A 20409-nucleotide genomic window follows, 5' to 3' on the forward strand; every position below is an offset into this window, starting at 1 on the left:
CCTCCCCAGCGCCCCCCACCCGGCCCTTCCATCCCGCCCCCTGCCTCCCCGCCCCCCCAGCCGGGTTCCAGCGGGAAGATGCTTCGCCGCCTCGCGCGTTCCGGAGAAACCGAGTCACGCGGGGGCGCGCCGGCCGGGCGCTAGGACCCCGCAGCGGGGCCGGGGGGGCGTGGTGGGGCGGGTCGGCGGGAGAGGTATTTAAATTGGAGCCCGAGCCGCCCCCTCGCGGGTCGGGTTCCCGTGGGGCGGTGGAGCAGCCGCGGGCCGCCGCGGGCCGTGACCCCGGGGTCTGGGCGGCAGGTTTGCGCAAGATGTGCCGGGGCTGCGCGCCAGAGGAGCGGCGGCCGCGCTGAGCCAGGTAGGAGCGCCCGCCGGCGAGGTGCCGCCCGGGGACGGGGACGGGGCCGGACGGGGACGGGACGGGCCGGGGCCGGGCCGGGGGACCCCGCCGTGCGCCCCTGCAGAGCGCCGGCCGCCGCGGCTCCATCCCGGGCGCCTCCCGCCCCCCCCCCCCCCCCACGCGCCGAGCCCGGCAGGACCCGCCCTCGCCCCCGAGGCTCCCGTCGCAGCTGCTCTTTCCCGCGAAGGCGGAGGCCGGCGTTCCTATTTGACAGATGGCAAAACTGCGGCAGCAGGGCCGGCACGCACTTTCCCGGGAACTCACAGCCAGTCGAGGGCAGAGCAGGATTTGAATCCAAGGCTCTTACCGCCGCGGGACTCCGCCGGCCGGGCGCGTCCCCGCGCACCGCACCTAGCAGCTGGCCCGACTCTGGGGTGGGATTGGGGCCGGGCGGAGGGGCACCCACCTCTCCCCGAGGGGCTCGCAAGCCGGCCTCCTTGGTGAGTGGTAAGATGTGAGGGACCCCGACCCCCACCCCCACCCGAGCTGCCTGAAATTCCGCCATCACAGCTACATTCCTTTGGGTTAAGGTCTAATTCCCCCGTGGGATGCACATGTCTCCAGAATGGGGCTTGCCCTTAGTGATTCACTGCTTGGTATGAACGTCCACAGCAGCTCTCCCAGGACCCCACTCTGCTGGTGACTGGGGCTGAGAGGAGGGAGAGGAGCACCCCAGAGCCCAGCCCTGGGAGCCTGCCTGTCGGTAGGGGTGGTAGGGGTGCCGGTGGGGGGTCGCTGGATGTGGTTAGGGAGGGAGATCTTGGCCTGCTGTAGTGGAAACATTTGCTCTGGAGGCAGACCGACCAGATTCTGAATTCATCTATTTACTGCCTGTGTGACTTTGGGTAAGTCACCTCTCTGAGCTTCATTTTCCTCATGGGCAAAATAAGGACAGTTCTATAGGGAGCAGGCTACTAGGCACCTGATGGAGAAAACACAGCCTTTGGATCATGTAGACCTGGGCCAACCCCCCACCCCCACCCTCAAATGCTTATGAGCCGGCTAACTGTGTGCTAGGTCTCTTTCTGAACGTCAGTTTTCTCATCTGTAAAATGGAAATTATGGTAACCACCTTATTGGGTTGTGACTTCAAATGAGATAATACAGATCATGTGCTTAGAAGAGTGTCTAACACCCTGAAATAGTAGGGATAGGCTTATTACAATAGTAGGCATTGCCCCCCTGACACACACACTCTCCCTCCCTCTCTCTCACATACACACACACTCACACACACACTCGGGTATTTTCTGGTATTGGTCCTCCCAGAGTCCTGAAATGTCTCCTGCCTTCTCTTGCCTAGGCTACTAGTCTGCAGGCCTGGGGCCCCTATCCTCGGCATGCCTCACCTGTGCCGTTTGGCCCTCTGGGTCATTGCCCCAGGTGGGAAAGACCGTGTGTCCAGGACACCTTCATTACCATTCTCAGCTTTATCATCACAATGGTTAGGGGAAGCCAGTGGCAGAACAGCCACCAGGAGACTTGCTGTACAGATGGGACACTTAGGCCCTGAAAGGTTAAGGGACTTACCTGGGGAGCGCAATACACAGTAGTGTCTGGATGTAAGCCTGGGTCTAAGTGACCACAGTCTTCCCTATTGAAAGTCACATGCTACACACCGAGTCTGGGGCAGTCCTGAAGGGTGCCCACAGATGAGATGCCAGGGCAGATTTCCCCGTGCTAGAGGGACTTCTGCAGGATGCACAGATGCCCACCTTGGGGGTGGGGAGAGATTTGGCAGGCAGAAGAGGGGCTGGTGAGGGCGCCTTTGAGCAGCACTGCCTTCAGGTTCAGAACTAAGCCAGGTCCCTCCTGTCCTGACCTCACAGCCTCCTGAAGTAGAGCTTCTACCCCTCTCTTTGCCATTCTTTCAATAGATGTTTGGTGAGCACCACTTAATAGACCCCTGTTCTCATAGAATCAAAAATACATTAGCAGGAAGTGATCAATGCAAGGAAACAATGAAATGTGTGAGAATCCAGAGAATAGCATTCCAGGCAGAGAGAGTAGCAGGGGCAAAGGCCCTGGGGTAGGAATGCACTTGCTATGTTTGAGGAATGGTGAGAAAGCTAGAATTTGGTAAGGGCAAGGCAAATGGGAGATGTGGTCAGGGAGGAGATTGTGTAAAGCTTGGATTTTATTGGAAGTGCTCAAGCAGTGAGAGTCACGCTCCAATACATGATTTAAAGGCATCAGCCTGGCTGTGTATGGAGGACAACCTGGAGGGGCCAGCGTGGGAGCGGGGCTGTTGCTGCTTTCGAGCCCAGGGCTGTGGTGGTACCTCAGTGCGGAGCAGTGGTGGAGGAGGGAGGTAGCCGACCCAGCGTCTGTTTTTCAGGCAGGGCAGACGTAACCTGCTGATGGGAAGGAGTGTGTCTGGGAGATGAAGGGAGAGTCCAGAAGGAGTGCTCTTGCCACCGTCACCTTGTGTCAGTTCTCAGTGGCTCACTGGCCTGCCTGGTGATGTGAGATGGATCCCAGGGGAGACTGAGTCCTCTTTGCCCTGGGCCACTTCCCACAGGAGTGGGTCAGAGGAACTAACCCCGCAGAGCTCAGTGCTGTGCCCACTGGAACCTCAGAGTCTGTGGAACCTGGAGGATGAGCTATACATTGGCCAGCCTTGGGGAATCAGAGAGGGCTTCCTGGAGGAAGTGATATCTAAGCTGAAACCCAGAGGATGAGGAGGCATTCAGCACAAGAGAGGGGAGGAAGTGAAGGTTTAGGGCAGTGAAAAGGTGCTCACAGAACCGAAGGAAATAGGAGGCTGCCATAAGCCAGAGTGGGAGAGGGGACAGTGAGAAGTGAAGCCGAGGGGGAAGAGCTGGCTGGGCAGGCACGCTCCCCAAGGGCCTCAAAGGTCCCAGTGAGAGGTTTCCATTCAATTCTGAACACACTAGCTTTCAAATGGGTGGTGATGTTCTGCTTTTTAAACAGCAGAACCAAATTTCCTGTGAACACAGGTGAGAGGCGAGCAGCTGTGGGGGGCAGGGGGCCCAAGGCCCCGAGCTGAACCCAGGGAATGGGGTTGAAAACACAGCATGGTGGCCTGTGTGTGTTTGGGTGAGAAAGAGCCTCAGAGTAGCCATCTTCACTTAAAATTCATCACAAGGATAGTAGTGGATCCTAAAAGTCGAAGACCTAGCCCTCACAGGTCCTATAGATGCTTCTTCTTCTAAAGCACCCTTCAGAGTTGCAACTCAGCGCTCATTTATTGAGTAACCTTCTAGCGTAGAGGTTCAGGGTACAGATTGCTGGGCCTGCCACTAGTAAGCTGTGTAGCCTTGGTCCTGCTACTTGATCTCTCCAAGCCTCGGTTTCCCCATCTGCAAAATGGGAATCGTCATCCTAGAACCAAGTCCTTGGATTACTATGAGGATTAAGTGAGTTAATACATGTAAAGTACCGAGAAGAGTGCCTGGTGCGTGATAAGGGCTTTGTAAGGGCACTTTCATTTGATCTTTAGCAAAACTTAGGCAAATTGGCATTAACCTGGAAAGAGGAAACTGAGGTTCAAGACTTGTACAAGGCCCCATAGGAGCAGGAGCAGGTCAGTGGAGGGAAAGAGAGCAGTTACGGGTGACTGAGTCTAGTGCTCTTGGAAGGCTTTATGTGTCCTCCCTTGTTAACACTCAGTATGCATTCTGACACTTCTCTGCATTTAATTATGGCCCCAGGTCGGAGGACAGAGCCAAACTTGAGGAGGCATTCAGTTAAAGTATGAAAGGAAGAAAGAAGGAAAGAGAGAGAGAGAGAGAGAGAGAGAGAAATAAAAAGAGAGAAGAAAGAAAGAAAGAAAGAAAGAAAGAAAGAAAGAAAGAAAGAAAGAAAGAAAGAAAAAAGAGAAGAGAAGAGAAGAGAAGAGAAGAGAAGAGAAGAGAAGAGAAGAGAAGAGAAAAAGAAAGAAAAGAAAAGGCTTGATGTGTACTCCTAGCACTTGGCCCAGGTCCTCAGTGAGTGAGCCCCTAACAGCACAGGGAATCAACTCTGCTCAGGGCCTGTGAGGTTGCCCTTACTCCACCTCAGCTGCACACAGAGAAGACACCAGCAGGTCTGAGTGGCCCCCTGCACTGGCGGTAACTTCAGTGAAAGTAAAGAGCCTGGAGCCTACTCCTGGGGAAGTCCACAGCAACAGTGCTGGGGGCAGGGTAGGCCTCCTGGCGGAGCTTCCTGTCAGGGCTCCAGGCCCAGCCTTCAAACAATGGCAGGGACTCCAGAATCAGAAAATCAAAAGAAAAAGGGCAAAATAAAAGTCCAGGGGTGGGGGGATTGAGGAATTCCGTTCGAGGGCCTAAGAAAGTAAGATGGGGGATCTGCTTCTGACCTGGGTGGAAATGTAGTCAGAGGCCTAGCTACCCAGCTCACCCCATCCCAGCCCTGAGCTTGGCCCAGGGCAGCCCTTAGAGTCCCTCTGTCTCCTGCTCACCCCCTCCAGGTGGTCTTCCAGCAGGTAGGGTCTTTTGAAACCTGCATCTGACCAAGTCACCGCTGTTTCAAAGCTCTCGCTGTCTGGAGTGACAGCTTAGCTCCTTGGCCCAGCACTAGAGACCCTCTGGGATAGGCTACAGACCCCAGCACCCATGGCTGCCTCACTCACAGCACCTTTTGTCCAGCTCTGGCTGTGATGTGGGGCTCCCTGAAGGATGGGAGCAATGGGGGCTGGCAGTGGAAACCAGTGGTCTTACAGTGTTCCCCTTTTCTCCCCACCCTCTGCAGAGCCATGAGCCACCAGATCCTGCTGCTTCTGGCCCTGCTGACCCTGGGCCTGGCCACCTCCCAACGAGACAAGGTGCCCTGTAAGATGGTAAGCAGCCCCACCCAGGTGGGCTAAGCCCCCGAGACTGTCCTCCTGTCCCAGCCCTACAGGCCAGAAGTCAGAGGAGTTAGAAGAGGAAAGGGAATGCATTGAACACATTTAAACCTTGCATTTAATGAGTACCTGCTAGGATGTTTAAACACTTTATTATGTACTCTGAATCCTGTCAGGTAAGTACCATTCTATCTCATTTGATAGAATTGGAAATTGTGGTTTAGAGAGGTTAGATGGCTTGTCCAGGTTCAACCGGCTAGGACCAGTGGGGCTGAGATTGGACTCTATTTCCCCAAGTTGCCCCTGCAGGGCAGCAGACCCCCTGGGTGATATAGAATATGTGTATGTGTAGGGAACTAGAGGTTGGCTAGCGGGGTCCCTCCTGGGCCAAATCCCCTTTTCTTGACTTGGGCCCAAATGCTGCTTTCCTGGTGGGACACCTCTCACTCATTGCTGCTCAGATCCAAAGCTGCCTCCTCCAGAAAGCCCCACCCTGACCGCTCCCAGGCTGATGTGCTTCTGTTTGCTCCCCGTCCTGGACTCTCATACTGAGCAAATGGGATAGCTGGTGAATGCATCCAAGCCTGTCTCACTTGCTGGACCAAGAACTTCTTCTTGGGTAGCAGGTTGTCCAAGGGCAGCTCTGAACTTGGCTCTGTCTGGAAGCTCAGAGCTTAGGGAGCAGTGGGCACCCTTAGAAACCAAGTTCTGTGAGCCACCCTGGCCTGCAAGCTTCCTCCTGGTTGGGCAGCCCAGTGCCGCCCTGCCTACCAGCAGCCCCCGCTGGGCCTCATGGGCACTGGGGTAGAAAGCAAGTATTAGGCCCTGGGCTTGGCCAGCTTTGTGTCCTGGCTCAGCTCTCAGAGGCTGGTGTCCTGGCAGCTTTTAATATCCTGAGGTGAGGCAGAGTGGGGGTAACGAGGGTCCCAGTACAGTGCCCCCCCCGCAAATGCTCAGTAAGTGCTGGCTGATACTATATACTGTGCTGAAGAACAGTAGGAAAAGGAACTTGCACTGGTACTTGGGCGCCTCTGACTCTCTGATCCAGGGGAAGCTCACCCCTGAGTCTCAGTTTCCTTAGGTGGGTTCAACAGGGTAAATAATGCATGCCAGGATTAAACGAGGCAAGGGGTCTGTGTACCCAGCCATGGAGCCTGCCACAGAACTAGTGTGCCATGACAGTGGTGGTCATGGTGTTCCTTTTGCTGTTTCTTTCTCAAGTCAGGATGGGCCGGGTTGCTGAGGATAGGGATGAGGAGGCTGTACCTAGTGGCCCAAGCTGGTGGAGACGTTGTGAGGGACCAAGGGGCAAGAGCCAGGCAGGGCTGGCAAGGTGGCCGGGCTAGGTATGTGGTTTAGAGGGGCATTCAGCTGCCCGATACCCTCGAGGATGCTGCTTGGCTGGAGGTGCTAGGGCCAAGTGACTGGACTGCCAGGACCAGGACAACTGATTAGTCAGGTGCCCCACGAGGGCAGGTCCCATGAGGGCAGGTCTGTGCCCCCCATCCCACTCCCACCCTCCCACGCACCTTGGAGCTCTGGGGAAGGAGCTGAGAGCTGGGCCGGCAGGGAGTGCCCAGGCTGGTGTTCCTGCTCCATGGACTCCGCCACTCACTGTGACCTTGTGCTGGTCACTGCTGTCTTCAGTTTTGTCTCCCCATCTGGGAAGTGGGCAAGCCAGAGTCTTTTTTACTCTACTGGTCTTTAACTCTGGTTAGAATACATGGATTCTCTATTTTTTCCTTTTAGAAAGGTGATGATTCAGTCCCTTAGCCCTTTACCAAGCCACTGTGGTGTCCGTGACTCTTTCATTCATTGAAAAAATTTATTGAGTACCTTTAGTGGGCCAGGTCCAAGGCATCCACATCCATCACACCGACCCCTGTTGACTCTGAGCTCCCTGCCTAGCATGTCCTGCCCAGACTGCCACAGTCAGGAGCCAGAGCTATGAGAGAGGGAGCACAGGGCTGTGGTACTCCCTCAGAGCCCAGGGAGGGCTCCCCACCTCCAGGCTCAGTGCCCCAAACACCAAGCTCAAGCCCTGCAGATCTGGGTGGGGAGGGGTAAGGATAACCAGAGTGGGGACCAGCAGGGAGGAGGCCCAGAGGCAGGTGTGGGAGGGCACAGAGGGCAGTGGTCAGGTGTGGTTACTGCAGCAAGGGCTGGGCTGGAGGGGGCTGGGAGGAGAGGAGACAGGTCTGCAGGGGCTAAAAACAGCCTTAAAACCTGCTGAGGGTCCTGGACTTGCCCTGGAGGGTTTAAGCAGAGAGTAGCATGGAGAGGAGGTTTCTTGTAGCAATTGCCAGGAATTTGGCAGTTGGAGAGGTCAGAAGGGGTCTGTGGATACAGAGAGTCCGGGGTAGGAGTGGGCCTGCACTGGGTGGTTGTGGAAGTCAGACCATTTCCTGGAAAAGTCTGGATTCCTGGGCTCTTTGAAAAGATGAGAGGGAGATTGTATTTGCACAGAAAAAAAAGAAAAACTCGGGCTCCTTCGAAGTCACATGTGCTAGGAGGACAAAGTTGGCCTTTGGCTCTAAAACAGATATACGTTCAAACCCCAGCTCTGCTCCTCCTCAGCTGAGTGATCTCAGAGCCCCCTACCCTCTCTGAGTTTGGGTTTCTGAAAAGAGGGGTGACCATATCTGATGGGCTTGCTTTTGTGAGGCTCCAGTGAGACAGTGGGCCTGAATGAGCTAAATAAAATGTAATACACTGAGTCAGTGCTGGGGAAAGGTGTTACTCTGTGGATAAGAAGCCTGGAGTGGTAATGTGACTTGGTGAGGCTCACACAGCAAAATCCTAGTCTTGTCACCAAAGAAGGTGGGTTGGGACCCTGGCCATGTTTCCCCTGCTTCCTACCCCCTCCCCTCTCCAGGGGCCAGTCTGGACCAGGCCATGGTGGGCAAGGCCACTGATGGAAGTGGGTCAGGTAGCAGCAGCAAAAAGGAGGTCTCATCTGGGGATAGGCAGTGAGAAAGGCAGGCACTAGGACCCGGGACTCTGCCCCATGGAATGAGGGCTTGAATGAGGTCTGAGGGTAGGAGGCCAAAATAAAAACTGTTGAGAGGAGTGCAAATTGCATTTTGGAAACATTTCTCCCCCAAAATGGTTTCTGGTGTAACAGCAGTTGGGTAAATTTAACTATCTGAGCACATAAAAGGAACCCAGGATGTGAACCAGAAGGCCCCAGGTTCCTGCTCAGTCCTATTATTCTCTGGCTTGGGGTGGTTCTGGGTGATATATGGCTTAGTTTCCTGTAAAATGGGGCAATAGTCAGTGTAGGGTGTTTTGTGAGTTCATCTGTCCTCTTGTCTGTCTGTCATTTCTATGTCTGTGTATCCATCAAACTTCCTTAAGTCCCTCCCTGATACCCAGCACAGTACTGAGTGCCAGAGACAGGGGCACGGAGAAAGCTAGGGATCATCCAGATGAGAGATGATTGGGCTGGGGTGGAGGAATGTGGAGCATCTTGGGAGCCAGAGGAGAGGCCTAGCTAAGCTAGGCTGGGGGTTGGGTAGGGGTTGGGGTTGAGACATCCTTCCTAGAAGATGTGTCTGGTTCCTCCCCTTACTGTGTCCACTAATGCCCACTGCTCTCCCTGACCTCTCCAACCCACCCCAGGTAGACAAGGAGGTCTTGTGCCAGGGTCTTGGCCTGCTCCAGGTCCCCTCGATGCTCCCGCTGGACATCGAGGCCCTCGACCTATCTGGGAACCAGCTGCAGAGCATCCTGGCCTCACCCCTGGGCTTCTACACAGCACTTCGACGCCTGGACCTGAGCACCAATGAGATCAGCTTCATCTACACCGGGGTCTTCCAGGCCCTGCCCCACCTGGAGCACCTCAACCTGGCCCACAACAACCTGGCAGTGGGCACCATGCTGAACGCCCCCAGCCTGGGCCCCCTGCCTCATGTGACATCTCTGGACCTGTCCGGGAACAGCCTGTACAGTGGCCTGGTGGAGCAGCTGCTCGGGGAGGCGCCCGCCCTGCGCACCCTCTCGCTGGCCGAGAACAGCCTGACTCGCCTGGCCCGCCACACGTTCCGGGGCACGCCCGCGCTGGAGCGGCTCGACCTCCACAGCAACGTGCTCATGGACATCGAGGACGGTGCTTTCGAGGCCCTACCCCACCTGGCCCACCTGAATCTGTCCAGGAATTCCCTCACCTGCATCTCCGACTTCAGTCTCCAGCAGCTGCGGGTACTGGACCTGAGCTGCAACAGCATCGAGGCCTTTCAGGTGGCCCCAGAGCCCCAGGCTGAGTACCAGCTGGCCTGGCTCGACCTGCGGGAGAACAGACTGCTCCGCTTCCCGGACTTGGCTGCGCTCCCTCGACTCATCTACCTGAACATGTCCAACAACCTCATCCGGCTCCCTGCAGGGCCATCCCAGGGGGGCGAGGGCATCCACGCGCCTTCAGAGGGCTGGTCGGCCTTGCCCTTCTCCCACCCCAGCCGCAACGCCAGCACCCACCCCCTCTCCCAGCTCTTGAACCTGGATTTGAGCTACAATGAGATTGAGCTGGTCCCTGAGGGCTTTCTCGAGCACCTGACCTCCCTTCGCTTCCTGAATCTCAGCCGGAACTGTTTGCGAGCCTTCCAGGTGCAGCGCGCGGGCTTCCTGCCTTGCCTTGTGTACCTGGACATCGGCCACAACGCGCTGGAGACGCTAGAGCTGGGCTCCAGGGCCCTGGGGTCTCTGCGGACGCTCCTCCTCCAGGACAATGCCCTGCGGGACCTGCCCCCCTACACTTTTGGTGGCCTGGCCAATCTGCAGAGGCTTAACCTTCAGGGAAACCGGGTCAGGCCTTGTGGGGGGCCAGGTGAGCCCAGCCCCTCAGGATGTGTGGCCTTCTCTGGCATCTCCTCCCTCCGAGTCCTGAACCTGGTGGACAATGAGATGGAGATGCTCCGGGCGGGTGCCTTCCTCCACACGCCACTTACCGAGCTGGACCTTTCTGCAAACCCAGGGCTGGATGTGGTCACGGGGGCCTTGGCGGGCCTGGAGGCCTCCTTGGAGGTCCTGGCCCTGCAGGGCAATGGGCTAGCCATCCTGCAAGTAGACCTGCCCTGCTTCAGCTGCCTTAAGCAGCTCAATCTTGCCGAGAACCGCCTGAGCCACCTGCCTGCCTGGACACAGGCCGTGTCCTTGGAGGTACTGGACCTGCGGAACAACAGTTTCAGCCTGCTGCCGGGCAGCGCCATGGGCGGCCTGGAGACCAGCCTCCGGCGCCTCTACCTGCAGGGGAATCCACTGAGCTGCTGTGGCAATGCCTGGCTGGCTGCCCAGCTGCACCAGGGCCGTGTGGACGTGGATGCCACCCAGGACCTGACCTGCCGCTTTGGCTCCCAGGAGGAGGTATCCCTGAGCCACGTGCGTCCTGAGGACTGTGAGAAAGGGGGACTCAAGAATGTCAACCTCATTATCATCCTCACTTTTGCACTGGTCTCTGCCATCCTCCTCACCACACTGGCCACTTGTTGCTGCGTCCGTCGGCAGAAGTTCAACCAACAGTACAAAGCTTAGGGAAGCCAGGAGCTGCGGGACAGCTCAGCCTGGAGACCTCCCAGGTCAGCTGGGGTGCCGGAGGCACGGACAAGGGTGGGGACTGACCCAAGGTCACACAGTGAGCCAGAGTCTGAGAACTCTGGTCTCTAACTCCCCGCCCAGGGCTCCTTCCCTTATGTCGTGCTGTACTGGTAGGCAACCCACTTCCCAGGCCACACATGTGGTCCAGCTGTGGCAGCCGGAAGTCAGGCAGTTTCAGGAGTGACAGAGAATAAGGTTGACAGATCTGACCGACACATGTTTGCCAAGCATGTTTTGTGCCACATCCTGCTCTGGGCACTGGGGACGCTGGTGAATGAGACATATCCCTGCCCTCGAGTGTCCCCCAGTCCTGGTGGGGAGGTGGTCCCAAAGCCATGCAGTGACCACGCCGAGTGTGGAAGTTCCAGGGCTGCTGAGTTATGGAGAGTCCTGCCCCGGTGGGGCCGGAGCACAGGAGGGACAAGACCAACAAGACTGGTCTGAGACGTTTCCAAGCAGACTGTTTGTCACATCTTCCAATAATGACTTTCAGCTTCTTTGGAACATGTAGAGCTTGTGACCGGAAGAGAACTGGAGCCACATGAGTACATCTTGGATTCAGCTCTGAGGCCACAGCGGCTCCAGCAGAGCCTGATTAAGAGGCTGTTGCCCGGGTTCTGGCCCTGTGCTGGACCATTCCATTTCCTGCTCCCGACAGGCTCTTTCCCTGCCTAGCATGCTGGGGTTGCACACAATTGCCCTAGCCCCCCAGCTCCCTACGCAGGCCCCTTGTTCATCCCCAGCCCCACCCCGGCTGATGAGCCAGGAGTCAGAACCCAAGCGATCCGGTTCTGTTCTGCACCAGGCTTGTTGGCAGCTGGAACATTGGCAGCCTCTTTCGGACAGCCCTCTGAGGTTGGTATTTTAACCCATTTTACAAAAACTCCCTCCAGGGTCCTCCAGCTAAGAAATGCCATACCTGAGATTCAGGCTAAAATCCTCCTGTCTCCAGGGCCTGCCCTTTGCCACTGCGGGGGCTGTCTGCTGTTAGGTGGACAGGAAACGGCCCCACATTGAGGGAGCAGGGCCTGGGAGCATCCTGTGCTGCACATTCCCACCCACTCCTCTCCCTTCTCTCTCCCAGGCAGGCAGACACAGGCTCTCTTCTCCTTCTCTGCCTCAGTTTCCCTTATTCCCTCCTTTGTAGACCGATGTGTGTTCATCTTTTTCTCTTGCTCCTGCATTCCCTGGTCCTCCATTGAGCACAGCTGGCAGTTTGAGACCATTGAGTCCAACCTTCCCATTGTACAGATAGGGAAACTGAGACTGAGGAAGAGAATGGAGTTTGCTCAGAGCTTCACGAGCCAGTGGCAAAGCCTGTGACAAAAGTGGATTCAGACCTCATTGAGGGTGTCAAGGGAAATTGGGAGCTGGACCTGAGTGATTTTCTTCTCTCTCAGCTGTCATATGACAAGATAATGCTGGCCCCAAACACTTTTGGGTCCTCATCATGCAGGGACTTTTTCCCTTAGAAAAGTGGTAGAAAAACCCATCTAGATATAACCCTCTATTCCTCATGGCCTTGGAATCATGGGCTGTCTAGGAAGCCCTGGGGGTAGCCCAAGACCCTCTGTTGTTGTCTTCACTATCTTACCTATGCTTGGCCCGTGGTCTGGCTCATGATGGTGCTTGGTAAAGTGTGAGACAATGAAAACAGCCCTCTCTCTGCCCCATTTTACAGACAAGAAAACTGAGGCCCAGAGAGGGTCAAGGACTCAGGGAGTCAGTGGCAGAGCTGGGGCTAGAAGCTGGTGTCCTGGCCCCAGCCTGGGGCCCTGGTGGTGTGTGGGGCAGCCAGGTGGACCCAGTCCTGGTTGGGAATCACAACCACAGGTGCTCACTGCACAGAAACACTCTTCCTCAGGCCTGGAGTGACGGGGTGGGCCCCTTCAGGCCTGATCTTTGAAAACACTACACAATGCTGCTCTCACCTCCAGGAGCCAGGCCACAGTGTGGCCTGGGGACCAGCTCTTTGTATAACCCACATGAATGTATTAAAAAAATAATTTTGGAGAAACAGTGGGGCCTGCCAGCGTCCTCCTTGTTGCAGATCATGGGCATTATTGCATCCACTTGAACCCTGCTCCCTCTACTTCCATCCGGGTCTTTGAATCTTCATGGCAAACCCCTGGGGAGATGGGCTGAGGGCCGCTGAGGGGAGACTGAGGCTCTGGATCCTCACCGCCCTTGCCCTTGGGGCCTCAGCCCTCATTCCTCTGCCATCCCCCTGATCCTCTCACTCAACCAGTGCTGACCCCACCCTGCCCTTCCTGCTTGGGCAGCCCCTGTGCCCAGCCCCCTGCCTCATGGCAGAGGCCATCCTGTCTGTCCTACCCGCCCTCTGGGGCCCCCTCTGCAGGCTCAATTCTCTCTCCGTGATTTCCTTTCCCCTAGTGGTTGTGTGGAAGACTTGCCGATCTGAAAAATAGTAAAAAGACCCCTAAGCCATTTTCCCTTTCCTTCTCTTATTTCATGGGTAAACTTCTTGGCGAAGTAGCCCCCTCCTTCTCCCCTCCAATCTCAACTCGCCTGGGGTAACTTTACCCACCCCACTCCCACGCTGGCCTGGCTGAGGTCACCAAGAAGATCCTTTGCTGAACTCTGTGCACCTTCTGGACTGCCCCTTCTCGACCCCTCGCTGCAGGGGTCCCTCACCCCATCATCCCCGTCACCCATGCCCTCCCCTTGGCACACTCTCCTGGCATCCAGGCCTCCCACACGTGGTTTCTGCCTTCCTCTCAGTCCACTCCTTTTCAGACTCTGCTACGGGATCACCTTCCTCAAGCCATCTGAATGGCGATCACCAGGACTCTGTCCCAGGCCGTCTTCCCTCAGGAATGTCATCACCCTCATTGTCATAGCCATTCCATTGCTCTAATGATGCCCACATCTCTGGCTCCGGCCCCAGCCGGCCTTGAGCATCTGGCCCTGATACCCTGAATCCCAGAGGCCTCCCCGGCTGGAGAGCTAAAGGTCTCCCAATGGCCAGAGAACTGAGTGAGTGGCCAGGCCGCAGTTCAAGACTGACCTTGGAAGAAGAGCCAGGGAGCAGGGGGTGAGGGTAGGAAGAAGAGCTTTCCTGGTTCCTGGAAGGTAGCTGGATGGTGAGGGTGTGGGCTGTGAGGTCTGGGGAAGGGACAAGAGCCACTTCACCCATGGTGGGGGTGGGGCTGAGGGGCTCTGAGGTGGAGTCAAGAGGGCAGGGCATTCCCCACCCTCTACTTTGCAGACCCCTGTGCCTGTCCTCATGTGGCCCTGTCTCCCCATCTTAGCTGCCTGACACCCAGACATTGCCCTCTTTGGCGGCACCTACTTTCCCTTCCTTACTTCCTCTCCCACAAATTCCAGCTCAGTGATGCTCCACCTCCTTTATCCCCCAAACATCCTGGAGATTTCTCCATGGCAGCTTCTCTGGGCCCTGACCTCTCCCCTCCCAGTTCCTACTCCAAAGGATAATTTTAAATGCCTATTTCATAGATGGGGCTGGGGGGTGAGAAGGCATGTGACTCAGTTCGCTGGCACATAGCAGGTGCTCAGTGAAGGCCTAAGGGAAGTCAAGAGCATAGGCTGCACTCAGCCCAGGGCTCTGCAGACCTCCAATCCAGCTGGAGCCCACCAGGTCCCTGGCCCCTTTTCCTGGCAAACAGGGGAGTTTGTTCACCTGGCCAAGACCCCCAACAAGGCAGAAATTCCTGTTTTCAGCCAAACATGGACACAGCTGCCAACTAGGTCATCAGAGCATCCGGCAAGTCCCAGAGAGAGGGGAGGCCCTCGGCTACCCATGTCGCAGCCTGCGGTGCCAGGTCACCCAGCCCATTCAATTCAGTAAGCTGTTATGGGGCTCCTGGAGGTGCGGGGCCCCGCAGGAGCCAGGCTACAGGCCTGGTGGGCAGGAGGGAAGGAAGGCAGCACCCAGGGCCCACGAACTGCCTCAACTTCTTGGTCCCCTGTGCTGTCACACCCCTACCCCCACCCTCCAGGGAGGCAAGGTCTGCTTTCTGTGCCCCTGCCCTTCAGGCAGCTCACAAGGACCCTGCAGTCCATCTCTCTCTGGCCACCTCCGCCCCTGTGCTCAGAGCTGACAATTATTGGCCATTTCCGGTTGGCCCTACACCAAACAGTTGATGTACATTGTTATATGCAATTCTTATCATCTTTGAAGAGATTCCTATTACTATTAACCTCATTTTAAAGACAGTGAGACTTGGGGAATCCCTGGGTGGCTCAGTGGTTTGGCGCCTGCCTTCAGCCCAGGGCGCGATCCTGGGGTCCCGGGATTGAGTCCTGCATCAGGCTTCCTGCATGGAGCCTGCTTCTCCCTCTGCCTGTGTGTCTGCCTCTCTCTTTCTGTCTGTGTCTCTCATGAATGAATAAATAAAATCTTAAAAAAATAAAGACACTGAGACTCAAGGTCCCACAGCTGTAAAGCATGAGAGCTGAGACTGGAACCCAGGTATGCCCTGCTCCAGAGCAGCAATCTTAACCATGGGGTTCCCCACCTCCCAACACCAGGCTCTCTCCCACCTTCTCCACCTGAAATGTCTCACCCGCCCTGACCCACCTGCCAAACTCCTATGTCAACCCTGGCCTGTACCACCTCTTCTGGGGAGTCTGCCCTGATTTTCCTCTACAGCCCCAGGCTGCTGTGGGCCACAGTGATGAGGATCTCTGCCTGATATGCCACCAAATTAAGAACTCCTGGAGGGAAGTTCTACCCCAGCCCTCTCTGTGTCCCCAGGCCCTGTGAGCCAACACAGACTGTGAGTTCAGAAAAGGTTTCCTGAATGCAGGACCCCAGCCCTGCAGGACTTAGACATTTGTAGGGATTAAGATCGGCCCTCAGATAGAGAAGGGGGTCGTGGGCTTCTCAGACAGGTGCAGGGGACGTGGAGGACACAGAGGGGGATGCAGGATGTGGTCTGCCCAGGGCAGCAGTGACCAGTGAGGAGGCAAAGGAAAAATCTTCTCTCGACATCCTCTACTTCCCTCCACTTTCTTCTTGCCTCTGGGACCCTGTCTTATCTTCTCTTCCCTTCCTCCTTCCCCCTCTTCATCTCTCCTTTCCCTCCCTTGATCATCCCCCTCCTAACCCAGAAGCAGTTGGGGCCGTGGTAGCTGAGGGTGGGGAGGAGCAGAGGGGAGAGAGAGGGAGTGAGGCCCGAGCTGTTTATAGGAACTGGAGCAGCTCCATCCATCAGCTCTGTTTGGAGCAGGAGACCAAGCATAATAAATACCTTGGCTCCTCCCCAGCTGTGCTTTTCCTGAACTTGGCCATTCGAACTCAAATCTCTCTGGCCTGCTGGTTCTCAGGACCCAGCTCCCACCCCACCCCACCCTCCTCCCACCTCCCTCTGCCCTGGAAAGAGCCTCGCCTCCAGGACCAGAAATGCAGGGCTAAGTCTAGGCTCTGCTTTGGGTGTAAGGGCAAGTCCTGCCACTTGTCTGTGCCTCCATTTCCTCATCCCGAAAACGGGGTCATAGTCACTGCCCACCAAATGCACAGTGCTGTTCACATTGTAGGCCCGAGTCGCTTGAGCACCCACTCTGTGCCAGGCCCTGCAGGGTTCCTGGGAACAGCCAGACAGGGCCTCTGCCTATTGGGTGGAAGGAGAGGCCACACCACATCACAGGCAGGAAGTGGTCAGCGCCGTGAGGGAGGTCCAGATTTTGTGCTCTGGAAGATTGTTTGCAGCAGGGAGCGGCCCTTCCAGCTGGAGGAGTGAAGGGAGGCTTGGAGCACATCTGGGCTGGCCAGGCGGGGAAGGCTAGGATTTCAGCTCACGGAGGTGGGGAGAGGCTCTTCCAGGCAGAACAAACCGGAGCCAAGCAAACTTGGGTCTGGACTGGGCAGACAGGAGTGTGCCTATGCCAGCCTCCTCCCCAGACTCCCAACTTTGTCCTCTCTGGACCTTCAGCACTTTCCATCCCAGCCTTCCAGCCTCCTGGAATCGTCCTTCCTTCCCTGGAGAGCTTCGGACTCATCCAAGCCGTGGATGTGTTCCTGGAATTCGGCAGTCATGTCCCAACCCCACCCCACCCTCCAGCGCCCCACCGAAAGCCACCCCAGAAAGTGGAAGACTCAGATCAAGGGAAAAATCACTGGCCAATAGCACATGTTTCTGGAATGAACAAGGGAATAAATGTATAAAGGAATGAATAGAAGAGTGAGTCAATGAGAAGGAGAACAAGTGAGTAAGCGAATTACTACATTCAAGGGACGTTTCTTAAGCGGCTTCACTCACACTAGGTGCTGGGCAAACGCGATCCCGCCCCTCGCCGCACTCGCTGCCTATTGGAGGAGATGCACGTTCACACCGGGGCTTGCACGCGCACACACGCGCACTCGGATCAAGACAGCACGGCACCTGTGATGAGTCCTATGCCGGACACAGCAGGGAGGTGTAGTCGAGATGGGCAGGCTGAGATGTCCTCCCTGAGGACTCCGGCTAGAAGCTGAGCCTCGAGGAGGACTTGTTGAGAGAGTGGATTAGTATTAGTCCTTCTCGCCTCTGGCCCTCCTTCCTGTGGAGTTGCCAGAATGCCCAGGAGAGTAAGAGCCGCGTGCTAGACCCCGAGGCCAGTTTTCATGCACTGAAAGCAGCCCCCTCCACTGAAACCTTCTCTGTCTTCTCTGCCTCGCAATGCGTTGACTGTGCTATTCTAGAATCACTAGAAAAATAGGAAAGGCCACATACAGATTAGTGGGAGTGATCGCCAAGGGAGGGGGCCCAGGAGTCAAGCAGCGTGGGGGTGGGGGGGCTAGGCTGCAGGGTGAGAGTCCAGTTCCAAAGACCCTTGCTTTTGAATTCTGGGACCGGTGGGGGAGGCAGGTAGCATGGGCTTGGCGCCCTCCTCCATTCCGGCACCAACCATATTAGCTTGGACCAACCCTTCTCTTCCATCCTAGGTAACTTCAAACCTTCTCATATCTATGTGGGTTTAGTAACACCTGTGTGTTTTCTCCATAATTATCATTGACAGACACATTTAAATTATTTGCGAATACACACATACATGTATCATAGTTTTATAAAAATAGGATCATAGTAAGTATGTTTTCCTGCATCTTGCTTTTATTTTTTAAGATTTATTTATTTATTTATTTATTTATTTATTTATTTATTTATTTATTTATTCATAGAGACACAAAGAGAGAGACAGAGACACAGGCAGAGGGAGAAGCAGGACTCCATGCGGGGAGCCCAACATGGGACTGGATCCCGGGTCTCCAGGATCACACCGTGGGCTGAAGGAGGTGCTAAACCACTGAGCCACCCGGGCTGCCCCTGCATCTTGCTTTTTTAATTGAACAATACTTCAAGGAAATCCTCCCCTCTAATTCATTTTTGACGGTACATAATATTCCATAGTGTGAATATTCCATAATTTATTCAGCTGTTTACCACTTAATGGAACATTCACTTTTTAATCTTTTTTTTTTTTCAACTATAAACATGCTGCAAAAACATCCTTGTTCATATGCCCATATCTCTGGGAGTTGTATTTGTCAGATAAGTTCTTACAGGTAAAATTCTAGATCAATGGATAGATATTATATATATGATGTATATGATTTTAATAAATCTTACTTTTTAAAAAGAGTCCTGTTTCACCCTTCCATAAACAACTTATGAGAGTATCTTTTCTGCACTTCCCTGCCAGAATGCGGGTGATATAAAGAGAGACGTCTAGAGAGTCGTCTCTCATTGTTATTATTTTTTTTAAAGATTTATTTTTATTTATTTGAGACAGAGAGAGAGAGAACAGGAGCACCATGGGAGAGGGAGAAGCAGACTCCCTGCTGAGCTCAGAGAGCCCAACTTGGGGCTTGATCCCAGGAGATCCTGGCCTGAGCCCAAGGCAGCCAGCCACCCAGGCACCCCCACCCAGGCGGCCCTCTCATTGTTACATTAAATCACATTTCTCTACTGCTGGATCTGAGCAGCTTTTCGTTTCCTTGTTTGCCATTTGGATGGGTTCTTCCATGAAACATCCATTTTTATCCTTTGCCCATTTTTCTGTTATCTTTTCCTTGTCGATTTGTAAACCTCATTGTACACTGTAGTTATTCAACTTTATCTAGCACTTTTATAACAAATGTTTTCCAAAGCTCTCCTTTGTCTGTTGACTGTGATTGTGTATCTTTGCCCCACAATGCTTTTCGGCCTCACTTCTCCTTTGTAGCTTGATTCAATTGTTTCACTCAGATTGTTCGTATAGTCTTCTAAATTTTTTTTCTTCTTTTATTTTTTTTACACTTAGATCTTTAAATAATCTGAAATGGATTTTTGATTATGCAGTTGGGTAATTGGTCAAATTTTGCTTCCAGATGAAGAGTGATTGTGCCAGCATCATTTACTAAATAATCAAAGGTTACTCTATCAAATATTAAATTCTGATATATGTTTCGTGTCTATTTCTGGATTTCCTCCTCTGTATATTTCACTGATCTAGATCTATTCCTCTATTAGTGCTCTAGTGATTGATTTTAGAGTTTGTTCTGAGATGTATAAGGTAAGTCCTCCTGCATTGCTATTATCATCCATAAATTTTTGGCTATTTTCAGGCATTAATTCTTCCAAATAAACATTTCATGCTGTTTGGAATTGATCTGGGGAGTTTTGACATTTCTGGGATATCAAAGCTTCCCATCCAAGACTATGGTATGTCTCTCTATTTGTTCAGAACTTGTTTTCAATCCTTCGACAAGCTTTTTTCATGTTAGCCCTGTGCCTTTCTTGTTTAATCTATTCCTAACTATTTTGTGCTTTTTGGCAATATTGTCAATGGAATATTTTTCTATTTCCATTTTTATGTGTTTGTTTTCAAAACAGAGAAAAGTGGTTTTTAATATTTACCTTGCACCCAATAGCCTTATCAATTTTTTTCTTCATTCAAATAAAGTCTTTTGTTTCTTTTGTTTCTGCATGTGTTTTTGCTTTCTGTTTCTCTATTAGAGACTCTTGGGTTTTCTAGGTATACAGTCATTTAATGACTTCATTGTTCCCACAGCTCCCTTGATACCCTCCCCACAGCAGCATCTGCCTCAGCCAGGCCTCTCCTTGCCTGGCCTACAGCAGGTTCCAGGGACACCCCCTCACACACACACACACACACATGTACACACACTGCCCACCATAGAGCTTTTTCTTCTAGGGCCTCTCTTCTCAAGACTCAAGGGTCTCATCCTCTGTCTCCCTGATTTGCAGGGGCAGAATGGAGGTGTGGGTCGGGGGCGCTCAGAATCCCTACTGCTTTGTTTTACCCCAACTGGAATTCTATCCTTCTCCTAGACCAAAGGTTGAAAACTGGTGGCCTAGGGGTCAGATTTAGCCTTTCGGCATGCTTTATTTGGCCCACATAGTGGTTTATTAAAACCTGGCTTAATTGCCAACACTTAAAAATTGGAAGGTTTTTTATATGAGAGCATATAAAATCTGGCTTTCTGATTTTTCTTAAAATCCTGGAAAATCTGAGAAACTGGATGCCAGCCAACAGGGCAATGAGAGGCAGAAGCTGTGCCGTATCTCCTACCTAGACTATGAGCTTCTCAAAAGCTGAGTGTCATCCTGTCCCCTCTGTACTCCAGCACCTGACACAAAGCTTGGTTCCA

The 20409-nt window shown here is 54.1% G+C and overlaps 1 protein-coding gene across 6 annotated transcripts; it reads left to right on the forward strand.

Annotated features, from left to right (window-relative positions):
* Positions 1-225: 225 nt before the first annotated feature.
* On the forward strand, positions 226-19675 carry LRRC32 (leucine rich repeat containing 32). Of its 6 annotated transcripts, XR_005375638.1 has the most exons (5): positions 229-358; positions 4075-4448; positions 5114-5201; positions 8829-11651; positions 17938-19675. XR_005375638.1 is itself a non-coding variant. In XM_038568555.1 (4 exons), the coding sequence occupies exons 3-4, from the start codon at positions 5118-5120 to the stop codon at positions 10731-10733; spliced, it is 1989 nt and encodes a 662-aa protein (XP_038424483.1). In that variant the 5' UTR covers positions 229-358; positions 4075-4545; positions 5114-5117; the 3' UTR covers positions 10734-12815. The 6 variants fall into 6 exon arrangements, 5 of the variants coding, with proteins under 5 accessions (XP_038424485.1, XP_038424483.1, XP_038424484.1 ...); XM_038568555.1 differs by lacking the exon at positions 17938-19675 and having other exon boundaries at positions 4075-4545; positions 8829-12815; XM_038568556.1 differs by lacking the exon at positions 17938-19675 and having other exon boundaries at positions 4075-4488; positions 8829-12815.
* Positions 19676-20409: the final 734 nt, after the last annotated feature.

The sequence above is a fragment of the Canis lupus genome, chromosome 21 (genome assembly GCF_011100685.1).
Source record: "Canis lupus familiaris isolate Mischka breed German Shepherd chromosome 21, alternate assembly UU_Cfam_GSD_1.0, whole genome shotgun sequence".
Taxonomy (NCBI): Eukaryota; Metazoa; Chordata; class Mammalia; order Carnivora; family Canidae; genus Canis; species Canis lupus.